This window comes from Cetorhinus maximus, chromosome 25 (assembly GCF_964194155.1).
Source record: "Cetorhinus maximus chromosome 25, sCetMax3.hap1.1, whole genome shotgun sequence".
Taxonomy (NCBI): domain Eukaryota; kingdom Metazoa; phylum Chordata; class Chondrichthyes; order Lamniformes; family Cetorhinidae; genus Cetorhinus; species Cetorhinus maximus.
Window position 1 is genome coordinate 10,093,868 of NC_135903.1, and position 20,249 is coordinate 10,114,116.

Here is a 20,249-nt window from a genome sequence, read left to right on the forward strand (position 1 = left end):
CAAATTACCCTGTATCCCATGTGCCTTTGCTTTCTTTATGAGTCTCCCATGTGGGACCTTGTCAAAGGCTTTGCTGAAACCCATGTAAACTACATCAATTGCACTACCCTCATCTACACACCTGGTCACCTCCTCAAAAAATTCAACCAAATTTGTTAGGCTATTCTGGCATTCACACTCACTCTGGACAATTGCTTTGTCTCTTTTCTACCATTACAACTCCCTTTGCCTTTTGTCCCATGACATCTTTATGATTTGATCTCTCCTGCCCTCTACCCTATGTCAGACTTTCACTTTTGTTATTCACCCTCGCCTCTCATGGCAGAAACCCATAGCCTTCCTTCAGTTTTGAAGAGTCATATTCCACTTGAAATGTAACTCTATTTCTCTCTCCACAGATGTTGACAGAATTTGCTGAGTATTTCCAGCACTTTCTGTTTTCCTTTCATAGAATCATAGGTTGGTTACAAACAGAGAAGGCCATTTGCCCCATTGCTGGCTCAGTGCAAGCGCAAATCCCCATTCCCCACCTTGTCCATGTAAAATTTTCCTCTTTAGATAACGATCCAATTCTCAATTAAGAAGCTACGACTGAATCTGTTTCAAGCACTGAGTGAGTTCCTATAATGGTTGCTCTGACCCCTCCCTTCCCCCAATAACGCACACTCTTGTGAGCGCGCTCGCGGCGCCACCCCTTACGTGATCGCCGGCGATGACGTAACGACGCGACGACGCACTGCGGATGCTCGTGCCGAGAGACACGTCCGCCGCCTCGGCGTGGAGGCTGGCGCGGGGCGGGAGCGCGGACGCCGAGTGACGCAAGGATGCGCACGTACGGCTGAGGCGCGGACGCGACGGGAGGGGGCGGTCAGTTTGTCAGCTTCATTGATGTTGCTCGGCGGCGCCACCGCGGTCCTCGCTTTCCGCCGCCTACTCACCGCCTCCAGCTGCTGGAGAGGGCGCGTCCCTCGCAGCCTCAGAGCCAGAGCCCCGACACGCGCAATCGGCAACCGGGACGGCGTCAGGAGGCTCATCGGCACCCGCGCTCGCAGCCCACACAAAATGCCGGCCAAGAGACCCTTCGAGCGGCTCCCGAGCGACGTGACCCCGGAGAACTACTCGCTGTGCCTGAAGCCCGATCTCATCGACTTCACTTTCGAAGGGAAGCTGGAGGCCTCGGTGGAGGTGAGAAGCAGCTCGCACAAGAGGGAGGTTTAAAAAAAAAATCATTCCGTAATTTAACCCCAGGCTCACAGGTCACGATCGACGTTAAAGGCCGCAAATTTACCTCAAAATAAAATCCCCCGGGGCGCAGGTTTGCAGCCTGTCCGGGTGCAGGCCTTCACCTGGACCTCTGCTGGGGGGGGGGGGGGGGGGGGTGCTTTAATTCTTAATGATTATCGATATAACTCTGCAAAATTAAGGGAGGAGAAGGAGTTTATCGTTTTAACAAGCATTATCGTTTAATAGTTCCAAAAAAAGGGGGGGAGGCTTGAGGTTTTTTGTGAATACAGTTTTAAGTAGAAGCACTGGATATAATTTGTCCAGAAGGATGTTGCTTCCTCCCACCCCCCCTACGGTCTCCAGCATCTTATTGCAATAAATTGTAATTGTAAATAAGAAATTTGGAGGAATGAACGTTGTATAAAATATAAGCAAAGAGGGGTAGAGGAAGATAAGCGCACATTTTGAGAGCAGTGTTGGATCTGTCGCTTAATGTCCTTCTGTGACTAGGGCGCAGGCGCTGTGTTCAGGCTGTTGCCATTGACAGCAGCAGTCTTGAGTTTAATTTTTAAAAAAATCAAAACTCATCTTTACCCTTCGGGTTAAAGATGATGGGCATTTTAAGAAAAAACATCATTTAAGTGCCAAGATGGTTATACCAAGGTACAAATTACTCGTGCCTATAAGGTTTTATATATAATGCCATAAATCATTATCTTTTGGGATACACTGTTTTTGCTTGTAAAATATCAGCTAACGTATTTCCTTGTTCACAGCATTTGGATTTTTGCCAGTCCCTATAGATTAAAAAAAATTACACTTGGTAACGAATGAATCTTAACTCATGATTGCCTTTTCATTGATGTTTGTCTTACATTTCTGCTTCTGTTGCTTTTCTGTAACTTTAACTGCAGGTCCAGCCATTTATTTGAATACTGGGCTCTGTTCTAATTGGTGCCCCAAAAAATGCGTTGATAGTGCTTGTATCTTTTACAGTTGATGTTTGTTAGGTGTTATCATACCTGGGTCCACTAATTCCCTCTATTTGTCACTTGATATTTATTTTTGCTTGTAAAATTGTTATTTGGCTTCTTTATATTTCCATTTGAGTCTGGGAGGATTTAAAACATACTTGCCAGTCTAAATTTTTTGGGGTGTTTGTATGTTTGCAAAGATGGCACTATGGCCTCCTTTTCAATTCTTGAGAGCCCATTTACAGCTTTCGATTTGTCACATGGCGTTTATTTTTGATGAATGTGTTCTAACGGGTGTTTCATACAGCTAATAATAGATCATATAGAAAAGTGTTGAAAGTACTTGCCGATCTGCATGTTTTGGAGGTCAGAAAGGCGCACTGACCTTAGTATTTTTTCAATAATGCAGGTATTAACAAAGTTACTCTACAAGAAATTGCAATCCTTAAAATGTTTTTTTATTATTGTGCTTTGTTATTTTGTCCCAAATGCATGTGTATCCATTTAAGCCCAGAGTACAGTAGATGGTTTCAGAGTACTCAAAATTATGATAATACCTCTTCAGGGATTGAATTAAACACCTGTCTAGAGCAGGCAGTAAATAGACTGAGATTGGTCGAGGTTTATTAACTGTTTGTTGGATAAGTACAGCTTGGGAGAATTTTTGCACTTGCAATATTCAATATCAATATAACATTAAAATTTCAAGCATCAGAATTGAAGTGATAAGAATTTATATGGTAAATAAAATTAACATCTTGTGAGAAACCATTTTTTTCAGTATAGGGGATTAACATTCTGGGCTCTTTGCATCCCCAATTTTAATTGCTCCACAGTTGGTGGCCATGCCTCCTTTTGCTTAGGCCCCAAGCCCTGGAATACCCTCCCCGTCTCGCTTTCTTCCTTTAAGGCACTCCTTAAGACTACCTCTTAGGCTAAGCTTTTGATCATCTGGCCTAATATCTCCTCGTGGCTCAGTGTTCTTTGTTTTATGGTGCTCCTGTGAGGTGCCTTGGGATGCTTCATTATGTTAAAGGCAGAATATGAATGTAAGTTGTTGTATATTTGACTATGCAAATATAATCAAATAGCCACACTGGGGAAACTTGTGGAAAGATGACCGCATAAATCTATTGTAGCAGGAATAGGTTCAAATAGAATGAACAAACACGTTTGTCTTCCTTCCCTGTGTCTGATTATTTCTCTTTTTCTTTATTACATTGTACAGTTAGGCACCATACATGCATTTAAAGCAGTGAGACATGAGTGATTTTAATACTTAGTTTCCTTTGGAATTTTGTAAATTAACTGAAATAGTTGTTATTCTGTCCAGTGAGTAATATGTTTGAGCCTACTGGCTTAATTAGGGCATGCACTGTTTTGTTTGTTTGTAGATTCTTATCTGCACTATTTCGATAAGATTTTTTTTCTTAAGAGCAGAGCTGGTTAAGAGGAGATTTGATTGATGTTATAGAGTCATAGAGGTCTACAGCACAGAAAAAGGCCCTTTGGCCCATTGAGCCTGTGCGGTCAAACAAGTGCCTAACTATTCTAATCCCATATTCCAGCACTAGGCCCATAGTCTTGTATGCCATGGCATCGCAAGTGCACATCCAAATACTTCTTAAATGTTATGAGGGTATCTGTCTCTACCACCCTTTTAGGCAGTGAGTTCCAGATTCCCACCACCCTCTTTGTGAAAAAATTCTTCCCCTCATCCCCTCTAAACCTCCTGTCCCGTACCTTAAATCTATACCCCCTGGTTATTGATCCCTCCACCAAGGGGAAAAGTTCCTTCCTGTCTACCCTATCTATGCCCCTCATAATTTTATACACCTCAATTATGTACTCCCTCAATCTCCTATGCTCCAGGGAAAATAACCCCAGTCTATCCAATCTCTCCTCATAACTAAAACTCCAGCCCAGGCAACATCCTGGTAAATCTCCTCTGCACTCTCTCTATTCATTCAAATTCATGAATGGTTTTGATGGAGTAAATAACCAGGAATTGTTTCCAGTGGCAGAAATGGTGGCTATTGGCGGGCATGCATTTAATTAAGGTGATCGGGTTTAAAAAAAAAACCTGAAGCAACATGAGGAAACCTTTTTTTACAGCAAGTTGTTGTGGTCTGAAATGTGCTTCCTGAAAGCATGGTGGAAGCTGAATCAATATAATATTCAAAGGCGGAATTGGATAAATATTCAAAGAAAACAATATTATAAGAATATGGCGAAAATACAGGGGAGTGTGACTAATTGGATAGCTGTTTCAAAAGCTGACACAGGCACACTGGGCCAAATAGCCTCCTTCTGTGCTATATTGTTCTATGACTGATTGGATTCAGCAAAGTGGAAAGCTTCACATTTGTTATGACTAATTGTAGTTCAGAATTAGGAGAAAATATTTCACAGCTTTTCATACCTATGGGTATGTCGAAAAGTAAAATACTGGAATTGTGAACCAAAACAGGAAAAGTGTGGAAATACTTAACAGGTCTGTCAGCATCTTGGAGAGAGAGACAAGTTCATCTTTTAGGTCTTTGAGAACTGAAAAATAAGACAGCAGACAAGTGCACTAATCATAAATGTGTGGGTTTGGCAGAAGTCTTAATAGCCAGTAAAGTGATGGCAGGGGTCATCAACAGTGCCATCAAGTGGCACTAGTTTAGTAGTGACCTGCTCACTGACACACACTTTGGGTTCTGCCAGGGCCACTCAGCTTCTGACCTCATTACAGCCTTGGCTTAAACATGGACAGAAGAGCTGAACTCCAGAGGTGAGATGAGAGTGACTGCCTTTGACATCAAAGCAGCATTTGACTGAGTAGGGCGTCAGGGAGCTCTAGCAAAACTGAAGTCAATGGGAACTGTGTGAGGTGGGGAAACCTTTCTGCTGGTTGGAGTCATACCTAGCACAAAGGAAGATGTGGCTGTTGGAGGTCAAGCATCTCAGTTCCAGGACATCATTGCAGAAGTTCCTCAGGGTAGTGTGCTGAACATAAAAAAAGCCAAGGAAAAGGGAAATTTGACAGAGATCATATATTGATAGTCAGGAAAAAGGAAGTTGAACTGATTATTCATGCAGATCATCACAGGGTGGTCCATAGATGAAAGATTAGATCTTTTCCCTGGAGGCTATGTTGTGTTTCATTGGAACGGTGTATGAAGTCAGTGACTTGAGGTCAGACTGGGAATGAGAGAGAGCTGGGTGGTTAAAGTACAGCAGCTAGCCCCAGGTTGCATTAGGGGCACAATGAAGCTGTTTGGTAAAATGGTCACCTACTCTGCATTTAATTTCCCAAGGAGATTCGTCCTGTGTTGCCACATCAGAGGATATCCACATACATTGTTTCCTCATGTGGAAAGTGTGTTTGGTACCCTATATAACAGTGTGGGAAGAGGTGATTGAGTAGGTGTTGCATCTCGTTGGTGTGAGGAAAGAGTGTTGTTGCATAGTTCCTCTGAAAAGTTGAGCTGGAAGAGAAAGGGGAAAATAAAGTGTTTGGGGTAAAAACAGAAAATGCTGGAAAAACTCAGGTCTAGCAGCATCTGTAGAGCGAGAAACAGTGTTAACGTTTTGAGTCCATATGACTTCTTCAGAGCTGCGTATTTGGAGCTAGTGTTGTAAGTGGCAGGAAATGCTGAAGATATGGTGAATACAGAGGCTGGTAGGGTAGCAAGTCTGAACAGGGAACTTGAAAGTTGTTAGAGGGAAAATGAGTCAGGACAGAAACTTGGAAAATGGGATGGATCCAGTCAAGGGCCAATCTGGCCATATTTCAGAAACTCTGCTTTGGAAGGTAGTCATTGGAGCAAATTAGACAGATGACAGAACTATGGTAGAGTAGGAGTGGCGTCTTCAGAGGATGCAGGATGAAAAGAAGCATATTCCAGGTAATTTTAGAATTTGGTGAGACTGTACTCGATGCCTGTTGAAGCCCTATGATAGAGAGAAGGAAAGCCCAGAGGATCGCAAGGAGTCAGAAATGGATCACACAAAGGTGAGGACTGGTGGAATTTGGAAGCATAATTTAAAAAACTTTCGAGAGCAGGAAAGAAGCAGCAGCACCCAAACAGTAGTTAGTGGTAAGGATGTCTGGGGCTTGAACAGAAATGTGAACAGAGCTGTTCAGACATATGCTGTAAAAAGACAAACCTAGTTTGGACCCTTGCAGGCTGCCATAGGAACATTTTTTATTTGGAGAATGTGAGTGGAGTTGAGAAGTTGTTTGAGATCAGACCAAGTTCAGCCAATTGAAGGAGGGTGAGCAATGAGAATTAGTTGGGCTGCTATTAGTGAATTGAAGACTGAGCAGATTTGGCATTGAGACATTCCTTAAAGTAAGTTACTGATTTATTTATTTGAAAAAAATATATTAATATAAGCTGTTGGAATTAAGACCAATCCCTATCAAAAGGTTGCAGGAGCAAAACTTTAAAATAGGGTTGGACTGGGAAGAAAGATGGATATATTTCAATGGAGCCAGGTAGTTATTGGGAAAAGGAGCATTAGAAATTATACAGTGCGTGCACTGTTTTAAACTGGGAGCTGTTTGTTGTACTGCCTTTTATTGAGAGGTAATAGGCAGTTACTGCTGTTTGTGGACATGCATTTTCAATGATTGGCACCTATTCTGGAATAATTTCTGCATTTGTATTTGTCTAGAGAAGACATTGCAGCCATTAATGTTTATTTTATGTTATTGCGAGTCTAACCAATACAACCATATGCGGTATCAATTTGACACTGGCTATCTGTGTTATTGTGGTTAATTACTGAACTATAATTGTCTTTGACTGAAGTACCTGGAGAAAGACTGCATAGCTTTGAGCACTAATGAATGATAAATTTATTTTATCAACAACCTTTATAATTTCTTGTTGTATACTTTTGACTCTTGAATTGGTTCTAAGATTATAAACCATTGTTGGAAGTAAATATTTTCTATTTTGGCTAATATTTATGTGTGCAACATATATTTGTGCAATATATGTTGACTTGAAAGTAATAATGTTTAATTAAGTAAAGAATCTCACAACTTGGTAGGTATCTATAGTTTGGAACTACTATACCTTGGGGAACTGAGCCATGGAGTTGGATACGGGTTTGAATTTAGCCCAGACTGGGATAAAACTTTCCCCTTTGAAACGTATGAAGACTCTAGCTGAAATGTCTTTGGGAGTCATAACCCAGTTCCTAGTGATTGAGAGTCGATGACATAAATGTGCCAACAGTCCTACAAATCTTGCTGGTGCAGGAAATGATCTTCATCCTAATCTAGGAGTGGGGGGTCTTCAGGGGTTGGGGTGGATTAAACAGAGTTCAACCCTGAAGATCAAATAACTGCCTGATGCATGAACAAAGCTACTGGAATGAAGTACTGGGGACTGCCAGTTTAACATAAGGAGAGAAGTAAAGGTAGAAAATAGAATGGTTAATCAGAGGGAAATAATTATGATATGACTCTTGCCTAAAATATTTCAACACTGTACTGCTTACTTAAACACAATGCTTATTTGCCTGGCCTTTTTCAGTAGAATTACTCTTAAATTATCATTTGCTTTCCATTAAGAAAATGGAAGAGTCCAGGAGAAAGGCCTTTGGCTTATGAAAACCTGTTCTTTTAGGCCTCCAATTCACTTGACTTTTCATCCAATGACTCTAATGTCAGAACAATGGATGATCTTTATGAAAGTGATATTTCAGGTACCGACTAGGTACATTTCACCAACAAGAGTGAAAGATAAGGGAATCAAATTCAGGGCCCATTGAATGGCTAAGGAGATATAGAGAATGTGGTGAAATAAAAATAGAGTGTATGATACATGCCAAGTGAATTCTTCAAGCGAGAACCAGGCCAAATTCAATAAGTTGAATGGAAGTGAAGAGGAAAGTATGGTTGGCAAAGAGAGAATATGAGAATAGAATGGCAGTTATCATAAAAGAACCCCAAAAATCTTCTACCAATATGTAAAAAGTAAGCGGGGTAATTAAAGGGTGGGGTAGGCCCTATTAGGAGCAAAGAGGTGCAGGGCAAAGCTAGAATACTTAATGAGCATTTTATTGGTGTTTACTAAGGAAGAAGTTGGTGACAAAATATTGATAGAAGCGGAGGTGGTAGAGGTAATGGAAGGGATAACAATTGATAGGAAGTATGGACTAGCCATGCTTAAGAATGGCTAATGTCATCTGGTCTGGATGGCTTGCATCCCAGGTTGCCAATGGGAGTGGAGTGGTAGAAAGACTGGCCATAATCTTCCAGTTGCTATACTGGGAGGTTCCAGAGGATTAGAAAGTGGCAAATATGATACCCTAATTCAAGAAAGGCTGAAAGGACAGTCCTAGCAACTACAGGCTGGTCAGTTTAAGATCAGTGTTATGTAAGGTTTTAGAAACAGTCTTGGAAAAAATCAACAGGTGCTTGGAGAGCTTTGAGTTAGATAAGGGGAGTCAACCTGATTTGTAAAAGGCAGATCGTGCTTGACTATTCAAAAAATTCAATTAGAAATAGCAGAGAAGATTGATGAAGGGAAAGCAATGTTGTCTATATGGATTTTAAGACTGCCTTTGATAAAGTGCTACATAAAAGGCTGGTTAACACAATTGAGGAACAGGAGGGTCAGCGTCAGCTTGGATTAAGAACTGACTTAAGGACAGAAAACAGTGAATCGTGGTAAGTGGTTGTTTTTCAGACTGGAGAATGGTAGATAGTGGTGTTCTCCAAACATCAGTGCCAGGACAACTGCTTTTTCGACTTGGACAGTGGAGTGCAAAGTAAAATTTCAAAATTTGCCTATTTCAAATTTGGAGGTGTGGCTGACAATGAGGATTATACCAATTGATTCCCAACAGGACATAGGCTAGCAGAATGGACAGAGAAGTGGCAGGTGGACATACTGGAAAATGGGAGGTGATGCACTTTAGCAGAGGAATAAGGAGAGGCAAAATAGACTAAATGGCACAGTTCTAAAAAGTACACAGGGCTTACAAGGCTAGGTTGGCGAAGATGGGGTTGTTCTCCTTGGAGCAGAGGAGATTTGATAGAGGTGTACATGATTATTATAGGTTTAGATCAGGTAGACAAAGAAAAGCTGTTCCTATTAACCAATTGTACAAGGGCTAGGGGACAGATTAACTGTTTTGGGCAATAGATGCAGGAAGGAAGTGAGGAAGTAACTTTTATGCAATGAGTGCTAATGACTTTGACCTCGTTGCCTACAAGGGTGGTGGAAACAGATGATGAGTGATTTCAAAAGGAAATTGAATGGGCACTTGAAAAAATAAACTTACAAATCTACAGGGGTAGAGTGGTGAATGGAACTGATTGGATTGCTATAGCCGGTATGGACTCAATGGGCCTTGTTCTGTGCTGTTCTGAGATGGGCCGAATGGCTGCCTTCTGCGCTGTGATCTCCTGAAATTTTTGTCTCCTAATTTACCTGGAAGGTTATTCAAAATGTTTAATCTTGCATATGGCATATACAATCTGTCCACCGAGCTTAATTCGTACTGTCACAATGTTTCAGAAATGCTTTTTATGTCAACGTTTATAATGGAACCATTTATTATGAGAATTTATATGTAAATATTTTGCCATTTACTTTGTTGGTAAACTAATCAGATCTCTCAATGTTTTTGGGCAAAAGTCCACCATTTATTTCCGAAGAAGCTGACATTCCTATTGTCCAAAATAAAGTTTCAATAGTTGTATATTTCCCGAAACCTGATACATTTTATCCACTGAATCGTTTTTTTGTGTCTTTTAACACCTTTAGTCAAGTTTTTCTTGAAGGCCTCAGAATTAAAGTTGCTCTTTTGTCCAGATCTTTGTCTTTATTAACTGAAGGCAAATCCTGCAGTCTCAACATATGCAAGGTTCACTCCTCTCCAGGACCTAGCAAACCCAATTACTGAAGAAATTCCAACAGTTTCTGTTCTTTAAAAGTACCTCATGAGTAGAATTTCGAAAGCAAGCAGATAAACTGTTTTGTTGATGGTTAGAAAATGTAAACATTTTAATTACTGCCAGATGTGAAACAGATACGTGTGTAAGAGCCAATCAATGTTTGAAAGTTAGAAACCAATGCTGGCAGGCCCAGGAATTCCTTGCCTTTCCTTCAGTGCTGATGGACACTAAAGATTGACCAGTAAACCAAACTCTGCAGCCCATCCTCAAGTTTCAGCAAGCATCTGGTTCCCTCTCCACAGTTCTGACAACCCATGTTCCCCTCATTGGAGATGCCAGAACAAAGGCATGTTGTTAACCTCAGCAGCCCACTATTTTTTTTGCCAAACCTGAGCCCATTCTCTGATAATGAAAACCCCCTGCTATACCCCAGTGCTACTAAATCCTACTCTGCTAAATAGTATCGCTAACTATTAGACACCTACTTCCAACTAGTGGTCTTGCATTCTATCTTGCAATGTGTGCTCAGTTTTAAAATGGCAAGGGATGAAAACTAATTACATAATGGAATATCTATACTGTATATTAAAAATCTTGCATCTGCTTTAACTTCCTATCAATGTCCTTCCTTTATAAATTGCTATGCCCACATTTATAGTGAAACTAATAAACTCCCTTATCTAAGTTTTGACAAGAGTGTAGATAGAGCTTAAACTTCACGAATCAGCCTCAAAAGCCTATTTCCTTTACACTGGAGTCTTCCTTGATGCTCTTCTTTCCACTCCATCCGAAGTGCGTGTTTATCTTTTCTGAAATTTGGTTACACAACTCAACGTACTATTGTGATTTTGTTAGTTGTCTTTTCACGTTGTCTCGACCTTGAAAGTGACCTGTTACACTTAAGCCTCATTAAGTGACCCTGTCCTCAATTCTATACTCTTTCTCTCTCTGTTCATTCATTAGTGAGCTTTAAATTTAATTTGCTATTTTTTCATCCAATTGTAGATTAACTTTATCCTCTGCAAGTCACTAACTTCACCTTCTGCTCCTAAGTTCTCTATTTTAGTATTTGCCTTCCTTAAAGTACTTGCGGTTGATTTCTTCATCCAAATAATTTTACAAATGCAAGGATGTATTTACGTTATTTTTACTGTCACTGCCAAGGGTTTTCTGCTTTGCAACAGCAGTGAAGTGATGTTATAAATCTGGCCTAACCCTGTTGAGAAGCAGTGTGAAACTTAGTCCCCTTGTGCTCGAGTGAGGGGTGAATGAGATGGTTAACTATTGTGCTTAATTTAATTTTTTTCAAAAATTCTGTATTCAAATAAACCTTACATGAAAAATTTCCGTGTATTGGAATAACTCCCTTTAATGTTCTGGCAGTAGTTTTAACTCAATGCCTCCTTACTGATTCAACCGACCAGTGGAAAAGATAATTCAGTGTTCAGCTGTAGCCTGGCTTAGTGATAATACTCTCATCTCTGATTCAGATGGCTGTGGGTTCAAGCTCCAGTCCAAAGACTTAAGCACATATTGCTGGGCTGACACTCAGTGTAGTGCTGTTAAAGGTGCTGTCTTTGGATGAGATGTTAAACCGAGGCGCATCTGCCCTCTTGGGCATTATTTGAAGAGCAGAAGAGGAACTCTTCTGGTGACTTGACAACCCTCAACCTAGCAGATAATCCCTTTGGTAAAAGAGATTATCTGGCATTTATTTCATTACTATTTGTGGATCCATACTATGTTCAAATTGACTGCTGTCTTCCCCTAAATTACAACAGTTACTACAGGTCAACAGTAATTCATTGTTTATAAAATACTTTGGGACCTCCTGAAGATGCAAAAGATGTTATACAAATATAAGTTTTCTCCTCTGTTTATACTCCCATACCTTTTGATAGTTTGTTAAACCCAGTTGAACACTCTCTGCTATGGTGAATATAGTCCTCAGTTATTAGTCCTCTCATCATAACTATCCTCATATCCCTGGTATCACCAATATGTTGAGCTTTTTTCCATGGTCCAAAACTGTAAACAATTCTCCAGTTGCAGTGTGACCAATATTTTGTACAGATTCAACAGCATCTCTCTGCTTTTGTTTTCAATGGATTTAAGTAAAAGTAGAATCTAATTTGCCCATTTTATGGATTTTTATACCTGCATTCCAAAAAGATTTGTGCACCTAGATCTCTCTTCCTCTACTCCATTGAGAACTTTACAATTTGAGGTATGTATATTTCCAGTTCTTCATTTTCCCCCAAAATACACAATTTCACATAATTTGCCTTGCATCGACACACTCTCCTAACCTGTTGGTCTCCTTAACCACTCATTATTAAAAATATATTGTCCATGTAAAACTCAACTATTTTAAATGAACATGAAATTTAGCCAGGGACTGATTTTCATGTTAATATTGGCAACTTCCCAATAGCCTTGTGTGTCTCATAACCTTTAAAATATATTAATGCAACACAGCCTCTCCTAAATATCTTGAAGAGGAATAGTAACAACTTCAGTTTGGTGTCTCTCTCTGTAATTGCAACCCAAACATACAAAATGTAACCATTCTAGGAAAGGATAATGTTACAAGAGAACCTACTAATTTTAGTGAAATTAGATTAATTGCATATTAGCCCAGGCATAGATTGAAACAGGACGCCTGATCTTTTCTGAAATTACAATTCTGTATTTGTTATATGGTGTAAAAAATGTGTACTTTCATCAAGAAACATTTCATTGAATGTGGATAAATTACTGTGTGCGCTTAATCCGGCATCTAAATACTACTTTCTGTAGATTTAAGATGCTTGCCTTTAAGTATTTATTTGAGGCCCTTGCTAAAAGCTTTTTTTGCCCGCTTTGAATATAATTTGTATAGTGGAAATTATGCCAATATGAGTAAGAACATAGAGCAGGAGTAGGCCACAGCCCCTTGAGCCTACTCTGCCATTTAATAAGATCATGACTGATCTTCAACCTCAACTCCAATTTCCCACTTGACCTACATATCTTTTGATTCCCTTAGTGTCCAAAAATCTATCGACCTCAGTCTTGATATGGAGTCATTCAGTATATTCCACAGCCCTTTGGGGTAGAGAATTCCAAAGCTTCACAACCGTTTGATTGAAGAAATCTCTCCTCATCTCAGACCAAGGTGGTCACCCTTTTTATCCTGAAACTATGCTCCCAACTCTAGATTTTCCAGCCAGGGGAGGCAGCCTCTTGGCATTTACTCTGTAAAGCAGTCTCAATCTTATGTTCCAATGAGATCTCGCCTCTCATTCTTCTAAACTCATAGACCCATTCTACTCGATCTCTTCTCATAAGGCATCCCAGGAATCAATTCAGTGAACATTTGTTGCACCACCTCTAAGGCAAGTATTATCCTTTCTTAGGTATGGAGACCAAAACTGTACACAGTGCTGTACTCCAGATGTTATCTCCTCCAAAGCACTGTGCAGCTGCAGCAAGACTTCCTTGCTCTTGTACTCCAACCCTCATGCAATAAAGACCAATGTACCTTCCTAATTGCTTGCTGTATCTGCATGCTAATTTTGTGTTTCTTTTACAAGGACATCCAAGCCTCTCTGAGCACCACTATTTAAGTATTCTGTTTTTGTACTTTTCCTACCAAAGTGAATAACCTCATTTTCCTGCATTATATTCCATCTGCCATAATCTTCCCCATTCACAAAACAAGATCTAAAATAGCCTCTTCCCTGGTTGGTTCCATGGTATATTGATTCTAGGAAATTGTCTGAAATACATTCCATGATATCGTCCTCTAAACTACTCGGTCATCGCAAGAATCCTCCTCAGATGCTTTCTCCCTGTGGCTGAAGAGCTCCTCCCAGGGCCACAATGCGGATTCCACCCACTAAGGGGCACAACAGACATGATCTTACCGCACGGCAACTGCAAGAGAAATGCAGGGAACAACACCAACTCTTGTACATGGCCTTCTTTGACCTCACAGAAGCCTTTGATGCTGTCAACCACGAAGGATTATGGAGCATCCTCCTCCATTTTGGCTGCCACCAAAGTTTGTCACCATCCTCTGCCTGCTTCACGATGACATGCAAGCCGTGATCCTGACCAACGGATCCGCCACAGACCCAATCTACGTTCGGACTGGGGTCAAGCAAGGCTGTGTCATCGCACCGGCGTTCTTCTCGATCTTCCTTGCAGCAATGCTCCATCTCACCCTTAGCAAGTTCCCCGCTGGAGTGGAGCTAAACTGCAGAACAAGCGGGAACCTGTTCAATCTACCGCCTGCAGGCCAGATCCAAAGTTGCCCCATCCTTTATCATTGAACTCCAGTATGCAGACGATGTTTATGTCTGCACACGTTCAGAGGCCAAGCTCCAAGCCATCGTCAACACATACACCGAGGCGTACGAGAGCGTAGGCCCTACACTAAACATCCGAAAGACAAAGGTCCTCTAACAGCCTGCCCCCTCCACATTGCAGTGCCCCCCACCATTATCAAAATCCATGTTAAGGCCTTGGAAAACAGAGACCACTTTCCACACCTTGGGAGCCTACTGTCAACAAGGGCAGATATCAATGACTGGGTTCAACATCGCCTTCAATGTCTTTATCCGCCTGAGGAAGAGAGTATTTGAAGACCAGAACCTCAAACCTGTCACCAAGCTCAGTCTACAGAGTAGTAGTGATACCCGCCCTCCTACATGGCTCAGAGACATGGACTATGTACAACAGGCACCTCAGAACACTCGAAGTACCACCAGCGCTGCCTCCACAAGATCACGCAAATCATTGGCAGGATATACGTACCAACGTCAGTGTTCCTGCTCAGGCCAACATCCCCAGCATTGAAGCATTGACCACACTCGATTAGCTCCGCTGGGTGGGACACATCGTCCACAAGCCTGACATGAAACTCCCGAAACAAGTGCTCTACTTGGACCTTCGACACGGCAAGCGAGCTCCAGGAGGGCAAGGAAATGTTTCAAGGATACCCTCAAAGCCTCCTTGAAAAAGTGCAACATCCTGACCAACACCTAGGAATTCCTGGCCCAAGACCGCCCGAAGTGGAGAGAAAGCATCTGGGAAAGAGCTGAACACCTCGAGTCTCTTCGCCAAGAGCTGGCTGAAGCCAAGCGTTGACAGCGAAAGGAGTGCATGGCAACCCAGGTTCCCCACCCACCTGTGACTGAGACTGTAGATTGCGCACTGGACTCTTCAGTCACCTGAGAACTAATTTTTAGTGTGGAAGCAAGTCATCCTTGACCCCCAAGGGACTGCCTAAGAAGGAGGAGGCTGGGTGTATTGGATTAACTCAAGAAATTGGAATCAGAAATTTTCTTGCTTTTGCATGTAGCTCCTTGAGTAAGTTTTCCCAAGGGGCAAATCAGTGAATGTTATAATTGCATGACCGGTAAATGTAATTTATAATTTATAATTGAAAAGAAATAAATGTAAATGTAAATTCTGCAATTTGGTTGGGACACTTTGCAGGGGGTGCTACAGATTGCATCAGAGGTCCTTTGTGATAGGAGGGGAAATTGGCCACCTTCTACAGTTTAAAAACCAGTGGCAACAAAGCAGGTCATCTGCCAACTTTTGTGACTAATGTTGGTTTGGGGAAGTGGAGATGGAGGCAGGGTGGAGGTTAGAATGATAGGCAAATATGGGGGAGATTTTGAAACAATAGTGACATAGCTGCAGAAACTAGACTTCTGGAGCTTGACTGTGCAGTCCAGGAAAACGTTCATTGGGATTGATTTCAGCTTAGCTTAATTTAAAAGGATAAACCTATATATCTGGATATAATCTATGAGCCTGTATTTTAAGTTTGGTTTAATTGTATTTATATTTGCACTGCCCTTTACCTTTTTATATTGTTTAGGTTTTATAGCTAGGCAGCAAAGCAAATGTAAGTAATGTTCAATAAATATATTGTGAACATTTATTTAAAACTTATAGCCAAATAAATCAATGGAGCCAAGTTTCAAACGTAACATTAAATTAACCGGAACTTATAGTGCTGCCCTGGGAGCTTTTGTGTAAATCTGCTGGTCAGGAATTTAACCACAAACGATTCTCCACTTCGACAAAATGTGAAACAATGGACATGTGTAACTTTATTTCTGATGCGTTGTATGTCATGGCTTGGAGAGGCATATAAATGCAGGTTGTCATGGTAGTGTTGCTATACTGTAGTTCTGTTTTCAATTGTAGCTGACTTTCACCTGTGTTAGAACTGTATTCAAAGTTTCCAGTTCTCTCTGCAACATGGTGAAAAGACCAGATATTGACGTTTTTTTTCATTTTCAAGCAACCTTTTATGGCCCTAATATCCAATTGCCTCATCATTTCCACAGCGTCCTCTCCACCTTGTTTTTGGAGGGCTGGGTGTGTAATGGAATTTTGTCTGTTTTAGAAATGCTGTAAAAGTAAGTGAGAACAGATATTGGGGACTTACAAGGCTCTATTGCAATTGAGTGTTCAGAAGATGGCTTAAACTGTGGAAGGTTAATATGTGGTAACTGTCTGGTATTATCTTTAACTGTTGCACATTCTTGTGCTTGTGGAAGTGAAGGAGATTTTAGAATTTGGAGCGTATGTTTTATTGTGGTTTGGAAACTATTTTGAGTATTAACATCCTTTAAAGACCTTTACAGGATCAGTGAGTTAATTCAGTGAGTAGCTGAGCCATGTGGACTAGAAAAATTTTAGACCCTTCCCTAAATTCCATGGAATAGTAAGCAGGATGCTAAAATTGGCCTTGATGCCCCTGGGTTATCAAATGCACCCAAAATTACTTGGTACATCATTTTGATATGTTGCTCAAGGCACATTACTTTTACTTGAATCTTTTACCAGATTGAGTGGCTGTGGAGGCCAACTTTGTCAGATGCTGAGTTATTTGTTTACTAGCATCTGCAATGTCTTGTGGAAGAGAGAAATCTTTCTCAGGACAGAAATAAGCAAAATGTCAGTGTTGGAATCTAGAAGGTCATTGAACAGTATTGTTTGAGAGGTTAGATTAATTGCATATGAAAATTGACACAGATTTTGAAGAACTTTATTTCATTGCTGTTTGTGGGACCTTGCTGTGTGCAAGCTGGCTGTTGCATTCCTGTATTACAATAGTGGCTGCACTTCAAGTACTCCATTGACGGTAGAGTGCTATGGGAAGTCCTGAGGTTGTAAAAGGTACTTGCAAATGTGAGCTTGTCCTGTTTTAAACATTTTCATGGGAGGTTAAAGGAGGAGGAATGTGGGGGAGTTTAATTTGCTTCAAAGTATTAAAAATATAATGTATATTTACTTTTAAATGGTGTTTGTAGTTTTTCTAGAAGGTCAATTTTATAACCTGCATGCAGCCTCAGAAATGGGTCTTCCCTCTTGTTGGGCTGCTAGCTTTCTATTGAGATGTATAAAATAATGTACATGATTCAAGTCATGTCCTTGTGATTATATGATTGTATGTGGATAGTTATCTAAATCAACATCAGTCAGTTATTTCTAGCATTTTGATGCCTTGTTGAAGTGACTTTGGGCTGTTCAATGTCACCAGTCATTTAAAAGTGCAGTCAGAAAGAAATGCTTATTACTTGTAGGCTCTTAATATCTCTTCAAAGGGCAGAAACTTAAACAATCTGTTGAATAAAAATCTTTTGTTACATTTCTGGTGTCAGTTTTTTCTAGCATCATCACTGGCAGGGGTGTGTAATTACAGCATTGCAAACTTACACTGGCAGATTCTATTATAAATATGGACATAGGAATTTATAATGGAAATTTGGAAGAATAAATATAATAGATTTTAAAACGGGGACTAAATTATGTTTATGTTCCCTGGTACAATTATTCCCTACCCAGCACCATTTCACCCAAGGACTGCACTTGTTCTTGATTCAGTTACAAAATACTCCTGATAATTGCTAGAAATTAATATCCTGTTTGTGGGATAGTTTTCTGGTTAGCAAAAGCTTCGCTAGTAATGCTGATGATCAACAAATTTGTTGATCAGTTACCAAAGCTATTTAGAATTACATTTTAATTAATTTCTTGATTTCACTGGGATGGGATTTGGGATGCTGCAATTTAATTTGGAATCCTTTGGAATAGGGAGTTGAAAAAGAATCATCAAAGTTCTGCTCGATACATATGAACACGTGAACATTTGAATTAGGAGCAGGAGTATGCTATTCGCCCCTCTAACCTGCTCCGCCATTTGATAAGATCATGGCTGATCTGATGTGGCCTCAACTCTACTTTCCTGTCCACTCCCTATGGTCTTAAATTCTTGATTGAGAAAGGAGTCAATCTAATTTAGTCTTAAAAAATATTCAATAATCCTGCCTCCACTGCTCTCTGGGGAAGAGAATTCCAGAGACTAACAACCCTGAGAGAACAAAAATCTAATTTCTGCCATAAATGAGAGACCCCTATTTTTAAACTGTTGCCTAGTTCTAGTCTCTCCCATAAGGGGAAACACCCTCTAGCATTAATTTAAAAAAAAATTAAACGATGACTTCTGGAAAGGGATCATTTGTGGCTTTGTGATTGAAAAGTGTCAACCTGATGAATTCTTGCTGCTGGATCTGAAGGTCATGAACTCAAGTCGCCCTCCAAGACGTCAGTGCATTGTCTATGCTGATAATCTGGTGCACACTGAGAAAATGCTGCATTGCTGGAGTTGAAATCCTTGTTGAGACTTTAAACTCATGATTATCTAGTCCTGTGGATGTTAAAGATCCCCTGGCACTATTTGAAGGAGGAGGAGGAGGAGTTGGCCTAGGAATCTGTGCAACATTCCTCTTTCAACCTTCACTAGCAAAAAAAAACATTGGTCATTCATCTTATTGCTATTTGTGGGAACTTGGCTGTCCATATATTAGCATAGTAACCACCATTGTGCTGAATCATTGTATGTAGAATAATTTGGGATATTTGAGTAATGTGATAAAAGCACTGTATAAATTAGCTTTTTGTGTACATTTTGACATTTGCTTTCTGGATTCACAAGAAGAATGGTCACTTTAGCCACTTGTGGAATTGTACCCCAAGTGCAAATCTGCACATTCAAAAGAAATTGTAGATCTTTCTAAAAGACCGAGTAATCATGTCATACTTGTGATCATCAACAAAAAGTGGGTTCATGAAAACATATCAGACCTACCTTTTGAATATTAAAATTTCATTCATGGGAGAACTGTTCATCATTTGATCTGTACAATAGTATAAATTTCAAAACAAAAACAGAATTACCTGGAAAAACTCAGCAGGTCTGGCAGCATCGGCGGAGAAGAAAAGAGTTGACGTTTCGAGTCCTCATGACCCTTCAGCAGAACTGAGTAAAGTTAGGAGAGGAGTGAAATATAAGCTGGTTTAAGGTGGGGGGGGAGAGAAGTTGGGGGGGGGGGTGGTTGTAGGGACAAGCAACCAGTGATAGGAGTAGATAATCAAACGATGTCACAGACAAAAGGAACAAAGAGGTGTTGAAGGTGGTGATATTATCTAAGAAAATGTGCTAATTAAGAATGGATGGCAGAACACTCAAGGTACAGCTCTAGTGGGGGTGGGGTGGAAAGACTGACAGGGTATTACAGTTATAGATTTAAAAATAATGGAAATAGGTGGGAAAAGAAAAATCTATATAAATTATTGGAAAAAACAAAAGGGAGGGGGGAAGAAACGGAAAGGAGGTGGGCATAGGGGAGTTTAAGATCTAAAGTTGTTGAATTAAATATTCAGCCCGGAAGGCTGTAAAGTGCCTAGTCGGAAGATGAGGTGCTGTTCCTCCAGTTTGCGTTGGGCTTCACTGGAACAATGCAGCAAGCCAAGGACAGACATGTGGGCAAGAGAGCAGGGTGGAGTGTTAAAATGGCAAGCGACAGGGAGGTTTGGGTCTTTCTTGCGGACAGACCGCAGGTGTTCTGCAAAGCGGTCGCCCAGTTTGCGTTTGGTCTCTCCAATGTAGAGGAGACCGCATTGGGAGCAACGAATGCAGTAGACTAAGTTAGGGGAAATGCAAGTGAAATGCTGCTTCACTTGAAAGGAGTGTTTGGGCCCTTGGACAGTGAGGAGAGAGGAAGTGAAGGGGCAGGTGTTGCATCTTCTGCGTGGGCATGGGGAGGTGCCATAGGTGGGGGTTGAGGAGTAGGGGG

The 20,249-nt window shown here is 40.7% G+C and overlaps 1 protein-coding gene across 2 annotated transcripts in view; it reads left to right on the top strand.

Moving 5' to 3' along the window:
• Positions 1–808: 808 nt before the first annotated feature.
• The window catches only part of npepps (aminopeptidase puromycin sensitive), a 230,832-nt gene continuing 211,391 nt past the window's right edge, over positions 809–20,249 (top strand). The window contains exon 1 of one of the 2 annotated variants that reach the window (XM_078529383.1): positions 809–1,185. In XM_078529383.1, coding sequence (XP_078385509.1) covers positions 889–1,185 — 297 coding nt within the window. In that variant the 5' untranslated portion in view covers positions 809–888. The remainder of the gene's footprint in view (positions 1,186–20,249) is intronic. The other variant, XR_013573387.1, reaches the window with a different exon arrangement.